The following is a 19472-nucleotide window of genomic DNA, read 5'->3' on the forward strand; positions in this document are numbered from 1 at the left end:
TCTCCCAAGCACAACACGTTATATACCTTTCTCACGATCGATCAAACGTATCGTCTTAATTTCATTCGTTCCACTTTTACAACACGTCCAACGTCTATTACCTGCTCCCATTGTCCTCTTTTAAATACATAGGAAAGCGTACTACATTGCTTCTCTAATATAACACAACATCGTTATAGCGTGTAACTGATAAATATCCTCGTGATAAATATAGTTCAGATAAACATATATATATATATATATATATATATATATATATATATGTTCGAAGAGTATACATGGGATCGGACAGATACAGGAGAAAGCAACAATATGTAACTGCGCGAGACATCAAACGATGGACACGCGAACATTCAACGATCTATTTCTTCGAGATATTCATGGATAAAACGTGAACGCTTCACTTTAATACTTCACTTTCGCAAGTCATAATTTAAACCTTTCGAATGTGTTCGTCGTAAAAACCATCCCTTTCATAAATGTTTCTCTCTTATAAGAAACGAGCGAGATTAAATCTTCGGCAGGAAAAAGAGAAAGCAAAAAATATAACAAAATCGAAGATTTGATGAATAATTTCTTTTCTTCAAATATATATATATATATATATATATATATATATATATATATGTAAAATTTCATAAAGATTCATATTGTGTTGGATTATAAAAATTTTTAAATCAAAGGGTAACGAAATGAAAAGATCGGAATTTCGTGATCGTGAAAAAGATAAGAGATCCTCCTTCAAAGAAGAAATCAACGAGGAATAAAGAAAGAGAGAGAGAAGACAAAGAATGAAGATAGAATAAGAGAAGAAAAGAAAAAAAGAGAAAAAAAGAGAGAAAGAGAGAGTGAGAGAGAAGGGAGGGCGCCTGGATATTTGCATTTTAATTTGCATATTAAAACATGCCTCGTCGATCGGTGGACCGGGGCTGCGAAATACGATAGCCTGCACTCCGCGCCCGTCGCATTAACGTTATAAACGTGAGTTACACGACCGCAAGGCAACCCGACGGCCATGAAATCGTTCACGCATGCCGATCTTGAAATATGCACCCGTGGACCAAGATTATCGTGCTCCGATAGCGTCGTTGTCTCGGATCGATACAACGTAGATCGATCCTTTCCCGATTTTGTGCATCATTTTAAGCCTTTCGTCTTGATATATACGTTTTCTTTCTATTTCTTTCTCTCTCTCTCTCTCTCTCTTTCTCTCTCTATCTATCTACTTATCTATCTATCTATCTATCTTTCTTTTATATATACTCTAATTATATTTCAAAAGAACTATGATACTTACAACATCTGTCGCGAGTTCTTCCCACCATGAGAAACGATCTCATCTGATTGTCGCGATGCAATCTAATTAAGGGTTTCTTAAGTCATTGTATTGTACATTGTTCAGATTGTTCGAAACGTAGTAAAAAGGGAAAGTGGAATGTGATTAGATGAAAAAGAAAAAAAAAAAGGAAAAGAAAAAAGGAAAGAAAGAAGAATCGGAGAGATCGTTGCGATAAAAATCGTTATTATTTCTTTTTTTTTTTTTTTTCTTTATTTTTACTTCGTCAATATATTCTCTATGCTCGGAATATACACAAAACATACAAATATTACAGTAATATTACAGCATTCGCGTATGCGCGCACGTAGGAGAGAGGAACATCGAATTAGAGAAGATTACACATCTCTTCGGAGCTTTTCGATGCATGCTTCTCTCTCTCTCTCTCTCTCTCTCTCTCTCTCTCTCTCTTTCTCTCTCTGTCTCTCTCGTATCTTCCCGGCGGGCTTTTCCCTCTCCCCACCTTTCCTTCGACCTTCGTTGCTCTCTCACTCTCTCTTTCTCTCTCTTTCTTTCTCTGTTCTCTTCTCTTCTTCTTCCTCTTCTTCTTCTTCTTCTTCTTCTTCTTCTTCTTCATCTTCTTATTCACTCGGTATTTTTTTCTCGTTTCTCACTTTTTTTTCCACAATCTCCGTTCCGACGCTCCATCATACGAGGGTTGGCAGTTTCCTCGAAGCGCTTCAAACTGTGATTCTAGACGAAGACCGAACAACCAAGCCGGGCCTTCCTTCGTAAAGATATACGTTTGAAAGAGCGAACCAATCGCGAGCCGTCACGCGATACTTCGCTTCGTAAGTAAGTACTTTCAATCGAGCAGCACGAACCAGAAGAAGAGAGGAAGCGAACGTTCATCGAGCATGACGAGTTAATAGATTAATTGTCACCCTTGCTCGGTCTTCTACGATTCGATTTTTTTCTTTCCCGTTTTCATCGAATTTCTTTTCCTTTCTTTTTCCTTTTTCTTTCTTTCTTTTTTTTTTTTTTTAATCGCCAATGAACTTCTATGAATGTTCGTCCTTTTAAAATAAGATCGTCGTTTAATGAGATAGGAAAAAAAAGAAACAAGAAAAAAAATGAATGCAAATTGCTATTTCGAAGATCGTATTAATTACTTTCGTTTTCTTTTTTTCAACTCTTTCCCAAGATCGATAGAATTCATTGGATTACGTTTCGCACGGGACAAGGAATTCCCATAAACACACGCAACTATGTTCTTTTCATTGAACTCGAGTCTGAGGTAGTCGCGACGACAGTATCGCCGTAATACCGGAAGCCAGATTGCGAAAGCCATCTTCGGAGAAAACCGCTATATCCGTTGCTCGTCCGCGAGTCTGTAATTACTGGATGATTTTCTTCGGTCAATGGCCTTGCAAATCTTTCCTGTTCGGTCCTCTCGTCGAGGATGTCCACGTTCGAACAACCTTCTCATCGAAGATCCAATCTTACAATTAATTCTTTCTCTCTCTCTCTCTCTTTCTTTCTTTCTTTCTTTCTCTCACTCTCTCTCATCCTTCTAAGTTTTCTTCTTTTTTCAATGTACTGGTTAATCTTCGACGAGCTCGCTCTTCTCCACATTCTTCTTTACCGAAGAAGGAAAAGAAAAAGAAAAGGAAATGTTGTAACGTGAGTATTCTCAACAAACGGTGTTATAAATCCCCTCTTCGTCTCCGGTAGTCGTACTCGTTGAAACGTCAGATACTTCCGATCGTGTTAAAGCCAATTTGACGTAACCTCTGTCTTTCTCCCTGGTACCACCACTCTGCTGATTCTTACTTATCGGTGGAGGAGGCGGTGGTTTCTCTTCCGGAGAATCTCGAAGTATCTTTCTGTCCGGTGGTTCACAGATCTCAGCGTAGATGTCTTCCGTTCTCGGTGGTGGCGTAGGTGGCAATGGCGTTAGGCTATCTCTGACCTTGGAATAAGGAGGATCGGCCTCAGCCTGAGACTGAACCTCTAGTACACTCGTTGAGATCGATCTTTGAACCTGATGCCTCGAAGACGGTGATGCATGCATGAGATTCGTTTCCGACTCGAGACTCGCGTATCTCTCCGGTGATCTCATACCAATTTCCGGTCTAACGGCAAAGGTGAAGGACGCTGACTTTTTCGCTGGATTCCGGCTTCTACCACCTTGGGCTATCCTCGAGATTTTGTCGAGAAAGCTGTGATTGTTACCGGCAGTAACGTTTCTTCCGTTGCTACGATCTCGTATCGTGCTTCTCTTTATATGTTCTAAACCTTCTTTAAGACTTTGAAGTATCGGTTTAGGTTCAGGCTTAGATTTGATTTCCTTTAAATGAAGTTCTTTCAATTGGCCACCGTTGATGCAAGGTTTCGGTGGTGCCACTCGTGGTTCCGTTGCTCTCTGATCCAATGCTCTTCTGTAATCAGGATAAAAAATGTGCGACTTCTCGGGAATTTTTTCCGTTAGAATTATCGTACGATGCTGATCTCGTCCTTATGTGAAACGTCAAATGAAAGATAGTAATGTTTCGATATGTCTTAAAAATTACCTGCATGCCGATAATAATCGTTGCATTTTCGGAGACGCCAATAGCCTTGCTTCCGAAGGACATCCTAATCGTGCCCTTTTCACTCTTGGCGCAGTTGGACCGGTAGCTACGAGTTCTAGTAATTCCGGTACCGTAGAATTTGGCAAAGGTCTCTCAGGCATCAGTGGTACCGCACAGCCCAATACTATCGGTCCTCTTGTCGCACCTTCCAATTGCATCAATCCACTATAATCTCGTGGCAATGGTATTGGTAAAGGCCCAGCCACTAGACGTACCTATGAAACAAAACAAAATGCGTATTAACGTCGTATCGATCTTAGTTATTTTCCATTACAATTTGAAATTTCATAGAAAAAAGAATCTCTTGTTCGATCACAGTTTTCAACGATTTTGTTAATTCACTCTTTACGAATTTATCTATTACGAATTACGTCGAAGAAATCTTAATCTTGACCTTGTACTACATCGACTTGAAATTTCTCCGTTTCTATTTTATTAGTACTGGAATCTATGATAAAAAAAGTTTACCCTAAGTGGTAGGTCTCTCCTAGCGAGTTGATGAACTCTATAAAGGACCGCGTCGCTTCCAGTATCGAGGGTTCCACTTTGACAAGTGGCATAAAACTCGCCTCTCGCCGAGAGCGGAGCAAATAGCTCGTGCCCATGAGAATCAAGACACTGAGCGTACTGATCTCTCTCCGACGATCTCGAGCTCTTGCCGTCCGGAATGCCAGCTATCACGCCGGATATGCCGCTGTTGGAGACCGGAGCTCGTCGAGTGTCTTGAAAAACGGCGGTCAATCGGAGCACCTCACCAGCCCGTACGGTGGTCTTCGTGTAATGTGCCCGCAAATTCCCATTTTCTGCGGGCAAAATAACAATTCGCATCGTTTTTCGATAAGGCAAATGTACCGTAAAAAGAAAAATCCATAGAGTACGTCGTAATTCGGTCTTCGATTAACGTTGATATTTACTTTGGACGATATAGCAACTTACGTCGATAACAAAATATTCAAAGAAAAACGATGAAAAAAAGGAAAACATCGATCAGAGACTAAGTCATAACAATATACATATACCGATGATATCATCGAACAAGTAACTTTAAATTCCTCGATAGGCGTAAAGAAAACATAAACAAAACGTGAGACTAGAGACTGTAAATAAGTCTGAGATTAGTACAACGAAGTCCTTCGATAAGTAAGGACGCTTGGAATAGATCGACCGTTCTTAATTCTTGCTTGTATATACTATCCTACTCGTGAGCAAGAAAGAAAGGAAGAGAAAGAGAGAAAGATAGAGAGAGAGAGAGAGAGAAAGAGAGGCAAAGAGACGGAAGAAGAACGGAGAGCAATTAACGGCAATAAACGCGCACGTAGGCGACGTGATAACGGACATCGAGACGACACCGAGGGAGAGTCGCTGAACTATAGTATGTACATGAACAGCAGCCACGAGAATATGCTCCACGCCCAGCTACGCAACATCCGAGGAAATAACTCGAGGCGCACGCGACGTGGATTACATATACATATATTCCAGCTAAAATTAATTAGAAATATTAGAATATTCTCTTGTTCCTGTCCTTTTTTTTCCTATTTGTTTCTTTTTCTGAATTTTTGATTCTCTTTCCTAGCTTGCAGCGTTTTACGAAAATAATTGAAATTATTTTACGTATACGTGAATCCACATACAATAAATATTCCGCGTTAAAACGTATAACAATTTACGTTAATATATTTCTATAAACGACGAAATTAATTACGTTGATAGTTTCATCGATAAGATAAGAACGTTAGAAATTTACGTACCAAGGAAAACTGACTGTAAAAGAAGAGGAGTATCGCATACATTTAGAAAATCTGTAACCACAGAGAAGAGGCACGAAACCCCTGCATTTTCCAATAATCGTTCTAATAGTTAATGGCATGTAACACGAGTCGTGCGTATCGTAAGAAACAAGGACTGAGAAAGAACGGCTTTCACCGTACTCGCCGCCAACACAACACACTGGAGTAACGTAATAGGTACACGCCGATGGTGGCGGCTCGCCTACATTTAAACGTACGATCGCAAACTGGCTATATGTAAAAGGAAGATAGAAGAAGAAGAAGAAGAGGAAGAAGAAGAAGAAGAAGAAGAAGAAGAAGAGGAAGAAGAAAAAAGAAAAAGGGCTAAGAAGAGAAGAGAATGGAAGGGAAAGGACGAGGTAAGTCGCATTAACAGACACATTGACATTCGTGTCACGGCCAGTCGCTGCACCCAAGAAAATAATAGGCTCCTTTGGGACGACGTGCGTGCAGCTAGCCGCATTGTCGCGTCTACGCGTCCGCGTAGACGAGAAAGCGAGTACACCTTGACTGTCCTGTCTTGTTCTATCCCAAGTCCTGTCCTACCTTATCCTGTCGACGACGACATGCCTACGGCGTACGTCGCTGATCCAGACGCGTGCCTCTCCCTCTCCTTCTCTCTTTCTTTTTCTTCTTTCTTTTTACCTCTTTCAGATCTTTCTACTTTCCTCGAACACATTGACACACCTTTTACGCGAGCTGTCTACGAAATCAACATTTAAATCTAACTGATAGAACTTCCCTTTTCTCGATTGCGTTCCTCGTCGTCAAGCCCAACAAGTTCAATATGGTCTCACACTTTGATATTCAAATTAACTTTACCAGCGAGTCCTTCGTTTAATTAGTTTTTCGATATAATATACGACGAGATGTATTTTAAAAATTTATATAGCGATCGAAGAGATAAAGTTGGTTATAGGAATAATATCTTATAGGATGAATCGTGTAATGTAAATATATCTAGAAAAAGGTCTCTTTTTTCTCTTTTTTTTTTTTTCTTTTTCTTTATTTAATGAATTATTAATACGGACTCTTGATTGGCTGATAAATTAAAATAAAAGATGCTTTCTAAGTAATCAAGTTACACACGAGTCATCCTGTATAACTGGCATGTTTAAACGTACTTTCAACGTTTCGATAGTTCAATGTAATAGCTCTATCAGTAAGTACATATATAGACGAGAGTATTATCGGTAAGCGAATTTTATTCTTCGATAGATAGAAAGAGAGAGAGAGAGAGAGAGAGTAAGATATTTCTCTTTTCCTTTGGCATCGGTAAGCGCCGAGAGAGTAAAGTACCTACAGCGTAATCGCTCTGTCCGTAGGAGGATTAATTTGCGAGTGTCGCCTGTTAATAAATCACGCTGACTTACCCATCTTCGAGTGCGTGAGCGTGTACGCTCTCAGCGGCTTTGCGAGTAGAAAAGCCGGCACACCGGCTCGGACCAAAGCACCGACTCTTCTGTAGACACGCGCGCTTCCGGTACCGCTGCTGTTTGACACGACCGAAAACCAGCCTGCAACAGACACGACGAATCGTCATCCCTTACGAATATTAATTAACAGACGATCTGAACGTTCCTTCGATCAAATCGTTGAAAATCGTTAGTATCTATTTATTTCGATCAGATGAATATGAATAAATAAAATAGATAAAGAGTACTATACGATTACTCTCAACAAATTCCTACGACTTTCACGTGAAGTATACATATATATATATATATATTTTTTTCATAATCTTTAAACACGTATAATAAGAAAGTGTAGTAAGTAATTAGTTTTACTTTATGTAAAACAAGGTCGAATATCTTGTCATATAGGAGATAATTTATATAATATAGAAACGATACGATATTATTTAAATACTGGATCTAAGCTCATAATCACGAAGATCGAATCACGTTTGATTCTCAAAGGAAGTCGAGAAATACATACATGCATACATACATACAAATGTATACACACATATATATATATAGATATGTACATATGTACTTACGTTCGTAAGTACACACATGAACGCATTACGTGTATTTATCTTTACGAGATTCTAAACGTGAAAACGCGTTCCGGTTTTAAAGTCTGTACTTTCCACGACGAAGAACGAAGAAAAACCAAAAAAAACGACTACTGGTCTCATAAAGTCAACGTGATTCGCGATGGAGACCATTAAATACGCGCGACTGTGGCAGAGCACGGCGACTAATAATCCTTTGCGAAATCACAATGTCAATTCGACCCACTTTACGTGGTAATACGCAGCACTTGGCGTACTCGGTTCGTTTCGTTTGCCAAGAGAGTCGGAGACGTTTATAAGAGTGGACAAACTTAAACAAGTAACAGCTCTACTTTCATAACTAATTCCATGAATATTGAGCCTGTGAATTTATCATAGTCCTCGTTCTCATCGGAATCGCCAACTATCGAGTTAATTTTTACTAACTGCTAAAGAGAGGACTCGTTTTCAACTGGCGTATCGTTTCTTTCTTTCTTTCTTTTTTTTCTTTATTGTTTTTTATTTTTTCAACAGGCATTTCTTTCTTTTTTCTTCCTTTTTTTCTCTTTATTTTTTTTATTTTTTCATCTATACACACACACACACACACACACACACACACCTAACTTCTCTACTTCTGTTTTTTTTCTTTCAAACTTCTCTCTACGTTAAGGATGTTAAATTAATAATTTATCGTCGATATTCCTGCGCGTGGACGCACTACTCGCATGATAATTTACGGTCGAATGTAAACATCCAGCTCGCGTTATCCTTCACTTTTCTCTCTCTCTCTCTCTCTCTTTCTCTCTTTCAATCTCTTCCTCTCTCTCTTTCTCTCTTTCACGAGTATTTGTACAATGGGGACGTATAAATTGCGCGGATCGATTTGCGAGCGTCCTTACATCGTATTTCCTCTCTCCCTCTCCCTCGCCCTCTCACTCTCTCTCTTTCTCTCTCTCTTTTATTCGAATTGATTTACAACGACGCGTCTACTCGGACGTTTCTACGATTATATTCCGCCTTCCCTTTCTCGCGAAACGCACCGCTTTCCGAGAACGGAAGACCGAGAACTTTTATCATTTCTTATTTTTTTGCGACTCTTTTCTTTTTTTACATTTCGTTTTTATCGTTGTTTATTTTCCTTCTTTTTCTTCTATTCCTTTTTTTTTCTTTCTTTTTCTTAAAATGGACAATCTCGACGGAGATTTACGATCGAGCGAGTTCCTAGCAAACGTGATTTTCGTGTTCGCGTAAGAACCCGTAACTTCTTTCGATGAAAAATATTGTTGGCTTATAATACTGCCACCAATGTAAGTATTTACTCGTAAGAATCCAACGATTGTTTTTAGTCTAACCACAACGTGGGCTTTAATAGCGCGTTTTGTTTTTAACCTCGCCGAGAAGGCGAAGGAACTCTTTTAACAATGGATACGACGGAATGTTATTTATACGACGGCCGACAACGGCGGATAAAGTCATGGAGAAGGATTAAATTATCGTGTAATTCCATCACGCGAGAAAGCCATCGAACTACGAGCTTCTCTCTCTCTCTCTCTCTCTCTCTCTCTCTCTCTCTCTCTCTTTCTGTTTACATATACGTACATGTATATAAATATATATATATATATATGTATGTATATGTATATATATGTATGTATATATATGTATATGATATGTATATATGTATATGTATATATGTATATGTATGTATATATATATATATGTGATATGTATATAAAGTCACCGCAAGTCGCGATAAATCCAACATCGTAATCGTTTAATTATACCTTCTATATGGTCCTCTCTTTGCGAGAGACATTGAAATATTTTTCAAGCGAATCGAACGATAAAAATTTCATTGGTGATTATTTTTTTCTCTTTTACGAGCTTTTACGTAGAAATATATAAGCATGTGCGTGTATGCGCGCGTGTATTCGAAACGTTATTTCAAAAATATACATTTAAGGTACCGTTATAGTACTTTAATAAATCATAATCCAATGGTTCTAGCTTTGTAATTACTTTAGAATTTTCTATAAATATTTCATAATGAATATTTCGGTATGCATAAATTTATTATAATAATTTTAACAGAAATTTGAAGAATCTTATGTATTAAAGGATTTCAAAGGATTAATAGTCGTCAAAGAATACAGACGATCAGTCGTTAATCGGTAGTATCTAACTTTCTGCCCTTAATAGATAATCCGAAAGGTAATACCGTGTAGATATCGCGGAACGATCGCTAACTCGCTTCTAATTACGGCAGAACCGCTCGCAGTTTCATCGACATTAACGACCAATTTGCCTCGTATCCACCGATATAGAGAGCCGGAGTGCAGATTATAAAATAATAGTTTGTCGGGTTATTTGCCGGTGCAGATGATCCAATCCATGCAATGGAAAAGGGATTGGAGGCTAAAGGGGTCGAAGGGAAGATCGCTTACGTAAGTACGTGAGTCTGCCTAGACGAAGGATAGAAGCAGCCATTATCGGAAGGCTTTAACGATTTACGATCTAAACATTTTTTTTACCCTCATCCCTTCTCGTGAACTTTGCGGGTTAATAAAGACACGAGAACACGTTCGTTCGAATACGAGAACGTTCGTACGAGATACGCTGATATTTAACAACAATTTTTCTCTATGCACATGTACATGCGCGTGTGTTATTTTCTTTTTCCTTCTTCCCTCTTATTTTTTTTTCATTCTTAAAAAATTTCAAGTACAAAAAATTCCTAACCACTTCGTTACAAATCGTTAATGAGTTAATTTAAACGCAATTGTATAAGAACGATGTCTGTTATTTCGAAAGTATAAAAATATAAAACTTTCGATCTAACAATAAGTCGCAGAGAAACCGATCGATTTCACGATCGATTTTCTCTGTTATTCTCGGCCCGTTAAACAGCCGGCGCCGCTTATACAAACCGGTAGTAATTCACGTTCGATTTAACGGCGAGTGGATGTCGAGTCTCAACAAACAATAATTATTCCGGTACTAGGGACGTCGTCTTCCTTGAAGATGATCATTTCTTTTCATCCTTCTCTGTCTCATTACTCTTTGATCGTGTCTACGGCCCTTTCTCTCTCCCTCTCTCTCTCTCTCTCTCTCTTTCTTTTCTTCTTCTTTCTTCCTGGATCTTTATCCCATCTCTTTCTTTCTCTCCTTCAGTAGATCGTCATAAAGATGCACTTCACGCCGCGGGATCGCTTTCAGATTTAATTATAGAGCATAGTTGTGGACTGTAGGTAGGTAGGTAGGTAGGTAGGTAGGTAGGTAGGTAGGTAGATAGGTAGGTAGGTAGGTAGGTAGATAGATAGGTTGGATGGTTGGTTGGTTCGTTCATTCGTTCGTTCGTTCGTTCGTTCGTTCGTTCGTTGATTCGTTGGTAGATAGATACACGTAGCAAAGAAGAAGAAAAAGAAGAAGGTGCGTTCAAGCTATTGCCACGAAAATAAGAATAAATCGAAAAACAGGCGTCTCGCCCGAGTTACGTAGTTATTTATGGGGAACGAGAGTCGCAAGCTGTCTCGAATAGCTTCTTGGCTTTTGTATCAGGCCGTTACTTAAACTACCTGATACAAGAAAGAGAAAGAGAGAAGATAAGTTCGAGTTTGTCGTTTAGCGAGCCATCAAACGGCTTCTCATTCGATATCTCAAATGAATATCATCATCCGCTTCTGTCATTTACATACATTACAATATTATTACTTCTTATGCAACGTAATAATCAGAGTTCGGAAGCCGACTTCGAGCTCGTGCCTAATTTTGCCTAATAACGATGACGAGTTATCTCTGACATCGATCACGACAACTTCTCTTTCAATGTAGATATACCTACACATACGTACATACACATCTAAACGTATTACATCAACGTGTGTTGAGATTTGAAATCCATTTCAGGCTGCTAGAAATTAGTTATATCGGTGGGACCCACCTATGGAAATGTATGAGGGTGAAATTTTGCAAGACGTTCGTCATAGCCCGTGGGCGAAATAAAATTTGAAAAATGATGTACATGATCGACAAAACAGTTGAGACTATCAAGCTCGCAATCTTTTCGAAGCAACATTGCGATGTATCTCTCAGCGATTATCATCTCTCTGTGTCTCGAGATTACGTAAGTTACATGCTAATTGTTTCTTATGTGATGCGAAGAGAAAAGAATGGAAGTAAAGATAAAAAGAGTGAGAATGATATATATATATGTGTGTGTGTGTGTGTATAGAAAGAGAGAGAGAGGAAGAATACGTTGTCGTAACTCGTTAAAAGAGTTCAGCATCCATTGCCAAATATATATGTATATATATATATCGTTATATTGGTCCAGATTATTCGGAACACTCTCATTATCTCGGAGGTCAGGGCGCGCAGGCAGTAAAAGAGAATTCCGTCGTCGACTTTCACGTTACATAATCGCCTCTTCTCACACATATACACACGCGCACGTACATCTATTCTTTCTTTATATTTTCGTGATCGCGTGAGCGATCATTAAACTCTTCCATACATCCATCGTTCCGCTTTACAAAACAAAGGATTTTTTTCTACGAATTTGTAATTTTTTTTTCTTTTTTTTTTTTGTACTTAAAAGTGAGTTTGATCGAAAGAATTATATTTATAAAAGATTCTGTACTATTCTTGTTAGTATCTTGCTTTTTCGCGGATCGGAATCATCTAATTTTTTGTAGTTATGAATATTTTGTTGTTTTCGTTATTCTGAAGAAATTTTTTAATGTGTATAACTTGATTCTATGAGTCGTGTTCGTGTTAAAAGGTTTAGATTTAAATATGCAGAGGTACAGGCTTTTCGAAACTCGAATATGTGACCCTAGGTCAAATGTACGTGCGTGCACGCGTGTGTGTGTTGTTTGTGTGGGTGTAAATGTGTATGTAAGTTCAATATATATTCATTGATACTACAGTTTACATATTGATATATGTTATGCAACTAAGCAACCGGACAGTGTGTATTTGGATTTGATATGTACAGATACTAAAAGGTATATATATATGTATATAGACAAGATTATATAATGTATAGCAGCTATGCAAGTAAGGATATGTAAATGTGCATATAATAATTTTTCTTTTATAAATACACGATGTGATATTATCTAATATGATATATATGAAAATTTGGTAGACATATTCATATTCTCAAAAGTATTTATATTGGTACGTGATAGAAGTTATGCGCGACATCCGACATATATAAAAATATTATGCGAAACACACATTATATTTTTTTTGAATATAAATATCTACGCAATTTTATACACACATACATCGACATACCTGCGTACACATATATCGTGTTGGAAAAATTTATATTTTCGCATTTTAATTCAAGATTTTCCAACCCTCGTAGGATCAACAAATGTCATTGACATATTTGTTCGGAATAACAAAAATTAAAACGTATTAAAAAATTAATCAAATCCGTGAAAAGATAGGATTCCCATAAGAACAATCTGAGAATCACGTTTATAAGAACAGCGTAATAATTTTTAATAATTCGTTTCATCAATGCGCTTTTGATATTTTTCTTGAAAATTTAATTCAATTTAAAATGCATTTATATACTTCCTTTTGCGATCGAGAAATATTATCTTCCGATCGTTATTTCTCTTCAAAATAATAATTTCTTTCCGTATTTTCTTTTTTCCACGATTATAATATATTATACAATTCTGTATAAATCTGATAAAAGAGGGCTAGCAACACTCGAGGGAGTCGACTTCCGTGCTCAAGAGATTCTACTTTCCAGTGGTATCTATTCGAATGAATACAGAATTTCAAACGGTATTGTAGGAAGAAACAGTCTCTTCTTTCCCGCGCTCTTTTCCTTTCGAACTGATCGTTCCACAAAGTAAGTAAGTAAGTAAGTAAGAAAGAAAGAAAGAAAGAAAGAAGAGGAGAGAGAAAAAGAAGAAAGAAAGAGCGAGAGAAAGAAGGAAGAGAAAAGGGGTGACAGAATAAAACGAAAGAAAGTTAACGAAGTATTAATCATGGAATGAAAATATTCAATCGGTGCAAGCAATATCCACGGAAACTTTCTAACGAACTATCGTTTCGATTGTAATAATTCAAATATTCGATATGGCTTTTATATAAGACGCCTTCTTAGAATTTACGAATAGAAAGAAAATAGCATAGGCGTAGCGAGCAGCCGATATAGTGATAGTAATAGTTAATAGTAATGATATAGATAGTAACACACGTGCAACGTGAAGCATTCTTTAGGCTTCTAACTATCGGAGCTAGACCGATCATCGATAATAATCTCGTATCTGATTGGATCATAAAATTTTCGAAAGGGTTCGCCATTATTTACATGTTTTCACGCGTTGGTAATGTAAGTCCGAGTTCTCTCGTGAAAATAGAAGCTCGTTCGCTCGGTTTAACACGGCCATTGCACGATGCGTGACACGTCGTAGCCACACATAGACACACATACATATACGCGTGTACTCGTATAACTCTTGCATAACGCTCGCGCGCGAATAGTACGCACGTATAAGCCGTAATTATATTCGCACGCGGACTTGTATTCGCACACTGGCTTCCTAGTTAACCTATGAACCTTAAGAGTAAAGGAGGAAGAAGAAGAAGAAGAAGAAGAAGTAGAAGAAAAAGAAGGGGTTAAGAGGGGGAATCATTAAAATTCAACCTAGCTGCGCCCGTTCTCTCTCTCTCTGTTTCTCTCTTTCTCTCTGTCTCTTTCTCTCCTACTACTACCACTTCCTCGTGTCATCCGTCTTTTTCCCTTGGGAATCGAGTGAAATTTATACGCTAAGAAGTGACTACTATCTCTTTTCGAGCGAAATCGACTGTTAATTCATTTTAGTTCGTTGGCAAATATCTATTTCTTTTTTATTCCTTTTAACGATTTTCCCATTAAATTCTTCGTGTCTATTTTCATTTATCGATATGAGTTAATTAAATTTGTTTTATCGTACGATAAACGTCAACCACCAAGCAGATTTCAAATCGTTCGTTCGTTTAACGATAATAATTATATCTACTTAATCGAACGAATATAGATAACACAGAATAGAAAGAGAAAATCTTTATAACTCTGTGACACTCGAAAATCTTACTCGAATATTGTCCCGTGAGTGTGATATAATATTTTATTCGATGACAGAGGGATTTATAAATAAAAAAGTATATCGTTTCGTTCTCAGATTGAAACGATCATGGTCTTATGATAAAAATGAAATACAAGGTGATCATTTGTTCAATGATAATAAGAAAAGTAACAAAAAGATAAAAAAGAAAGAATAAAGCAAAACAAAAAAACACACACACACAAAAAGAACGAACAATGTATCATTTGATTTCGACAGATGTTTCATAAGAATACAAATTATTTCTACCTGTTGAAAATTCCTGACTTTTGACTTTTAGCGAAAAAGGATAAAGCATTAATTATTATAATACCACCCTGCCATCCTTTAAATCCTGTCAAAATTGAATAATAAATCGTATTGCACACAGTTTAGGAAGATAGGGGAATTCGTTTCTCAGTGATCCACGATCCTCATCGAAACCCGGTTTCTTTATTGAGGAACACCATCGATCGTCGATACCTTCGAGTAGAGAGACCTTGTCTCTTTCTTATAGTCAATCACATACATACATACATACATACATACATACATACATACATACATACATACATACATCCATACATACATATATACAGGTAGTAGCATAGAAGATCGAGGCACGAGAACTAATTTGCAATTGAATCGGTGGCACCATTTTTCAAATCGCACCTACCACCAGACTACCTCGTTCGTTCGTTATGCAAGCGAACGCCAACGAAAGGCCTCGTAAGTTTTGACGGTAACGAAGGTCTTCCCTATTCAATCTTTACGAAGCATCCTTGCACGAAAATTCGTGACGCTCGATCGCTTCGTCGTCGTTGTCGTTGTCCTCCTTCTTCTTCTTCGTTTTCATCTTCGTCTTCGTCTTCGTCTTCGTCTTCTTCTTCTTCTTCTTCTTCTTCTTCTTCTCTTTTATAACTCCCTTCGTCCTTGGACTCCTCGTCTCTTCCTCGCCTCGTAAGCCGTCCAGGTCTTCGACCTTTTCTCCTCCCTCTTGTACACACACACACTCTTTCTCTCTCTCTCTTCTCTTTTCTTTCTCTTTCTTTATTTCTCTTTCTCTCTTTCTCTTTCTCTCTCTTTATTTCTCTTTCTATCTTTCTCTTCCTCTCTTTCCCTCACTCGTTCTCTCCCCCTCATCCTACGCATTTGCAACTGAATTCGCTCGATCCTTTATCGGCTTACACACCGGCTCGTAGCCCGCTCATACGGCACTCTCTGGTAAGGCTCTCGCTTGGCTTTGAAGGAACATCGAGATACGCTTCGTCGGCGCGTTACGATATCTCGACTTTCTATCTCGCTTCTTTTTCGTTCGCGCGAGCGGTATAAACTTCCACGATAGCCGCGTTCGTCGTAAATTCGATCGTAAAGGATCTCGAGAAGAAGAAGAAGAAGAAGAAGAAGAAGAAGAAGAAGAAGAAAGAGAAGAAGAAGGAAAAGAAAAAGTAAAAGAAAAAAAGTTTTCTGGAGGAGGTCGAGGTTGAGATGGAGGAGGTAAAGAAAGAGGAAGGGATCGAAAAGAAAAAAAGAAAAATGTAAAAAAAAAGAAACAACGTTATGGATGGTCGATTATGCAATGCCGCCGCGCCGTTCGGCTTGGAGAATCGCGTTCGATACTTTCGAGAGAAGTCGCTCTCTCTCTCTCTCTCTCTCTCTCTCTCTCTTTCTCTCTTTCTCTTTCTCTTTCTCTTCTCGACGGGATCGAGTTAAATACTTTCTCCCCTTTCCGACCGCGACGCTGGTATTACGACCTTGTCCCGGCTATCTCGCCTGAGCTACTCTCGATTTCTTCCGGACAGGTCGGCCGACATTGTCTAGTGACTAATGCGTTACCTTTTTCTTTCTTTCTTTCTCTCACACACACACACACACACACACACACACGCATATACACGCAACATCTCAAGAAGTTTAACATACCGTTGAATTATTTGTATTTTTTTATTTAAGTCATCCCGCATAGAATCCTTTATTTTTTCATTTATCGGTCATCATTCATTACCATTTAAAGATCATCGATCTTCAACAAAGTTCAACCTTCAAGATCGTAATGTAATATATCGGAACTATGTATTCTTTACTATGTATTCTTAAACAAAGCTACGAGGAATATCAAGCCTGAAAGCCTACGTTCAATTGGAAATAATTTTGAAGTAGAGACTCTTTAGAGTCCGAAAGAAATTCACGTCACGATCCGTATATATACAGTTGTAGATACAGACGCACATATACAGACACGCATATGTATATATATACCACATTGGCACGCGATACCGAAGATGGCTAATAGAAGCTTTCAGGCATACCAAAGAGCATGGCGAACTTTGTTCGCTTTCGAAGGAATTCAAGACGCTCGTAGGAACCCTGATCGACGAGTAAAGAGGGGGAGGAAGAGGAGGAGAAGGTGGAGAAGGAGGAGGAGGTGGAGGAGGTGAAGGAGGTGGAGGAGAAGGAAGGTAGGACGACGCCCGGCGGTTCGTGGCGAGTTCTGACATCGCAACATAATGCACGACGCCGTGCGTTACCCCCTTACCGGTCCTCCTCGTGACCGGTTCCCTCCTCTTGGAGAGATCGCACTGCTGGATATATTCTCCTTATTACCAGCGGACGACGACGACGACGACGACGACGACGACGACGACGACGACGACGACGACGACGACGACGACGACGACGACGACGACGACAACGACGACGACAACGACGACAAGGGCGAAGACGGCGACGACGACGACGAAGACGACGACGCTCGCGTGACCTTGCGATGACCTCGTAATATCCTCAAGCCTGTTCAAGACCCAGGTGTCACGATGTACCGGGGATTCCGACGAAGCACGAGCATTCCAGTGGCATCAACCTCTGCGGTGAACCTTCCCTATTAGATTTCCAAAGCAAAAGTTGACTGCGTCTTCGGTCAAATTTCTTCCCTTCTTCGTCTTCTTTTTCTTTTTTTATTGCTTTTTAATTTTTGTTACTTCTTTATTTATTTGTTTATTTATTTATCTTCTTTTTATCTTTTCATCTCTCTTACTACCTAGGTAGATACATAATTGCATCTTTTTTTTTTCAATTTATCTTTGAGAATATGATACCCTTCTCTGTGGCGGCTCTTCGAAAGAATCTTGATCATGTATATGTTTCTTATAAATTCATTAACGAAGGAATTACGTGCAGTTAATATAAACCTGTCTAGTTGATACACAAATTCGTTTGAAATTAAGCCGATCGCACGACAAGAGATCGCACGATTGGTAATAACGAGTATCCATTATTGTGAATATACTTTATCTGGTACCGATCACGTACAATGATTCGATCGTACGATAAAGATAAGAACAGCTAACTACACGGTTAAGAAAGTCGAGCGACTCGATCGTTATTTTCGAGAAAATGGAATATTGTTATAAGGATGAAGAAGAATAAAAGAATAAGAAAATATTTTCTAAAGAAAACTTCGGTTATTCTCAAAGTGATACGAACGTATCTATGTACTTCACAACATCCAATCGAATCTTTATTCTCTTTCTCTTTCTGTAGACCGTACGGAACAGCCTTGAGTGAACGCGTATCGAGGACCCCCCACACAAGAGAAGGTTAAACGATGCGTTTAACCTCCACCATCGTGGGTTTTCAGAATGGATTACGTGGCCCACGCTCTCCGTGAAGATACGGGAGAGGTCTATCATCTACGTCAGGTAGAAAGAGATGATAGAAAGAGAGAGAGAGAGAAAGAGAGAGAGAGAAAGAGAAAGAGAGGAAGAACGGGATGGTCTAACATTACCTCGCGTAGCCATAATACTGGAAGCGAGTTCGTGGTGTTGAGGATGGTGTGCGCTAGCCAAACCGGAAACGATTAGTCAGATTACGTGATCGGAGGCACCGTTGGACCGCACTGGACTTGCCCTGGCTATCATGAGCGTTAAGTAAACGTTCCTCCGTGTGCACTATGATAGCTTTGTGTATATATACACGTAAGTTGGTATAAGCGTATTCACGGTTTCTCGTCTCGTTCACGATCTCAAAGTCCAAGGGAGACACAGGGAAAGCCGGTTGATTGCATTAAGCTCGACGACCGGTAACATCAGCAACGGCAAAACTAACAACAACAAGTAAGCAAGAGCAACGGTAGCATCGGCATAGTAAAGGTAACCGTCGCTAGCTTAGTCGTCGTCGTCGTCGTCGTTGTCTTGTCTTCGATTCGCTGCTCTCCTCCTCCTTCACCTCTATCTCTTTCAAGAGCAATGCTGATGTAGCTCTCTGACGCCGCGCTGATGCTTCTTGCTTTTACCTCTAACGAGTTACGCGAGCAGTAGCTGCTTACACGTTCCAAGATCCTCTTCAACCCTTTTTCCGGTTGGCTATTTATTCTCTGAAGTCTTTCGAGTTCATCGTCTTTTTCTATCGAAACGTGCGAACCTTCTCCTATTTTTATAGAACAAATAAGAACGACGCTGTCGTCTTACTTGAAAAATTTCATATGTCAACTCGTTATTTCTACTTTTCTTCACACGATCACCATTCTCTCGAATTGAAAAGAAAATGTCTCTTTTATTAATTAAACAGTTAGATCAATCTGATTTTTCGATTCTCAAAATTCAGAATTTATAGAATTCGTAATCTTATGGAAATAATAGATTGTAGGAACGTAACCTT

General features: G+C 38.8%; 1 protein-coding gene across 2 annotated transcripts in view; it reads right to left on the bottom strand.

The window, feature by feature from the left end:
* Positions 1–1514: 1514 nt before the first annotated feature.
* LOC127073056 (uncharacterized) overlaps positions 1515–19472 on the bottom strand; it is a 31866-nt gene continuing 13908 nt past the window's right edge. The window contains exons 3-6 of one of the 2 annotated variants that reach the window (XM_051014072.1): positions 7073–7216; positions 4378–4712; positions 3850–4124; positions 1515–3717 (exon numbers count right to left, since the gene is read on the bottom strand). In XM_051014072.1, coding sequence (XP_050870029.1) covers positions 2970–3717; positions 3850–4124; positions 4378–4712; positions 7073–7216 — 1502 coding nt within the window. In that variant the 3' untranslated portion in view covers positions 1515–2969. The remainder of the gene's footprint in view (positions 3718–3849; positions 4125–4377; positions 4713–7072; positions 7217–19472) is intronic. The other variant, XM_051014073.1, reaches the window with a different exon arrangement.

This window comes from Vespula vulgaris, chromosome 2, assembly GCF_905475345.1.
Source record: "Vespula vulgaris chromosome 2, iyVesVulg1.1, whole genome shotgun sequence".
Taxonomy (NCBI): Eukaryota; Metazoa; Arthropoda; class Insecta; order Hymenoptera; family Vespidae; genus Vespula; species Vespula vulgaris.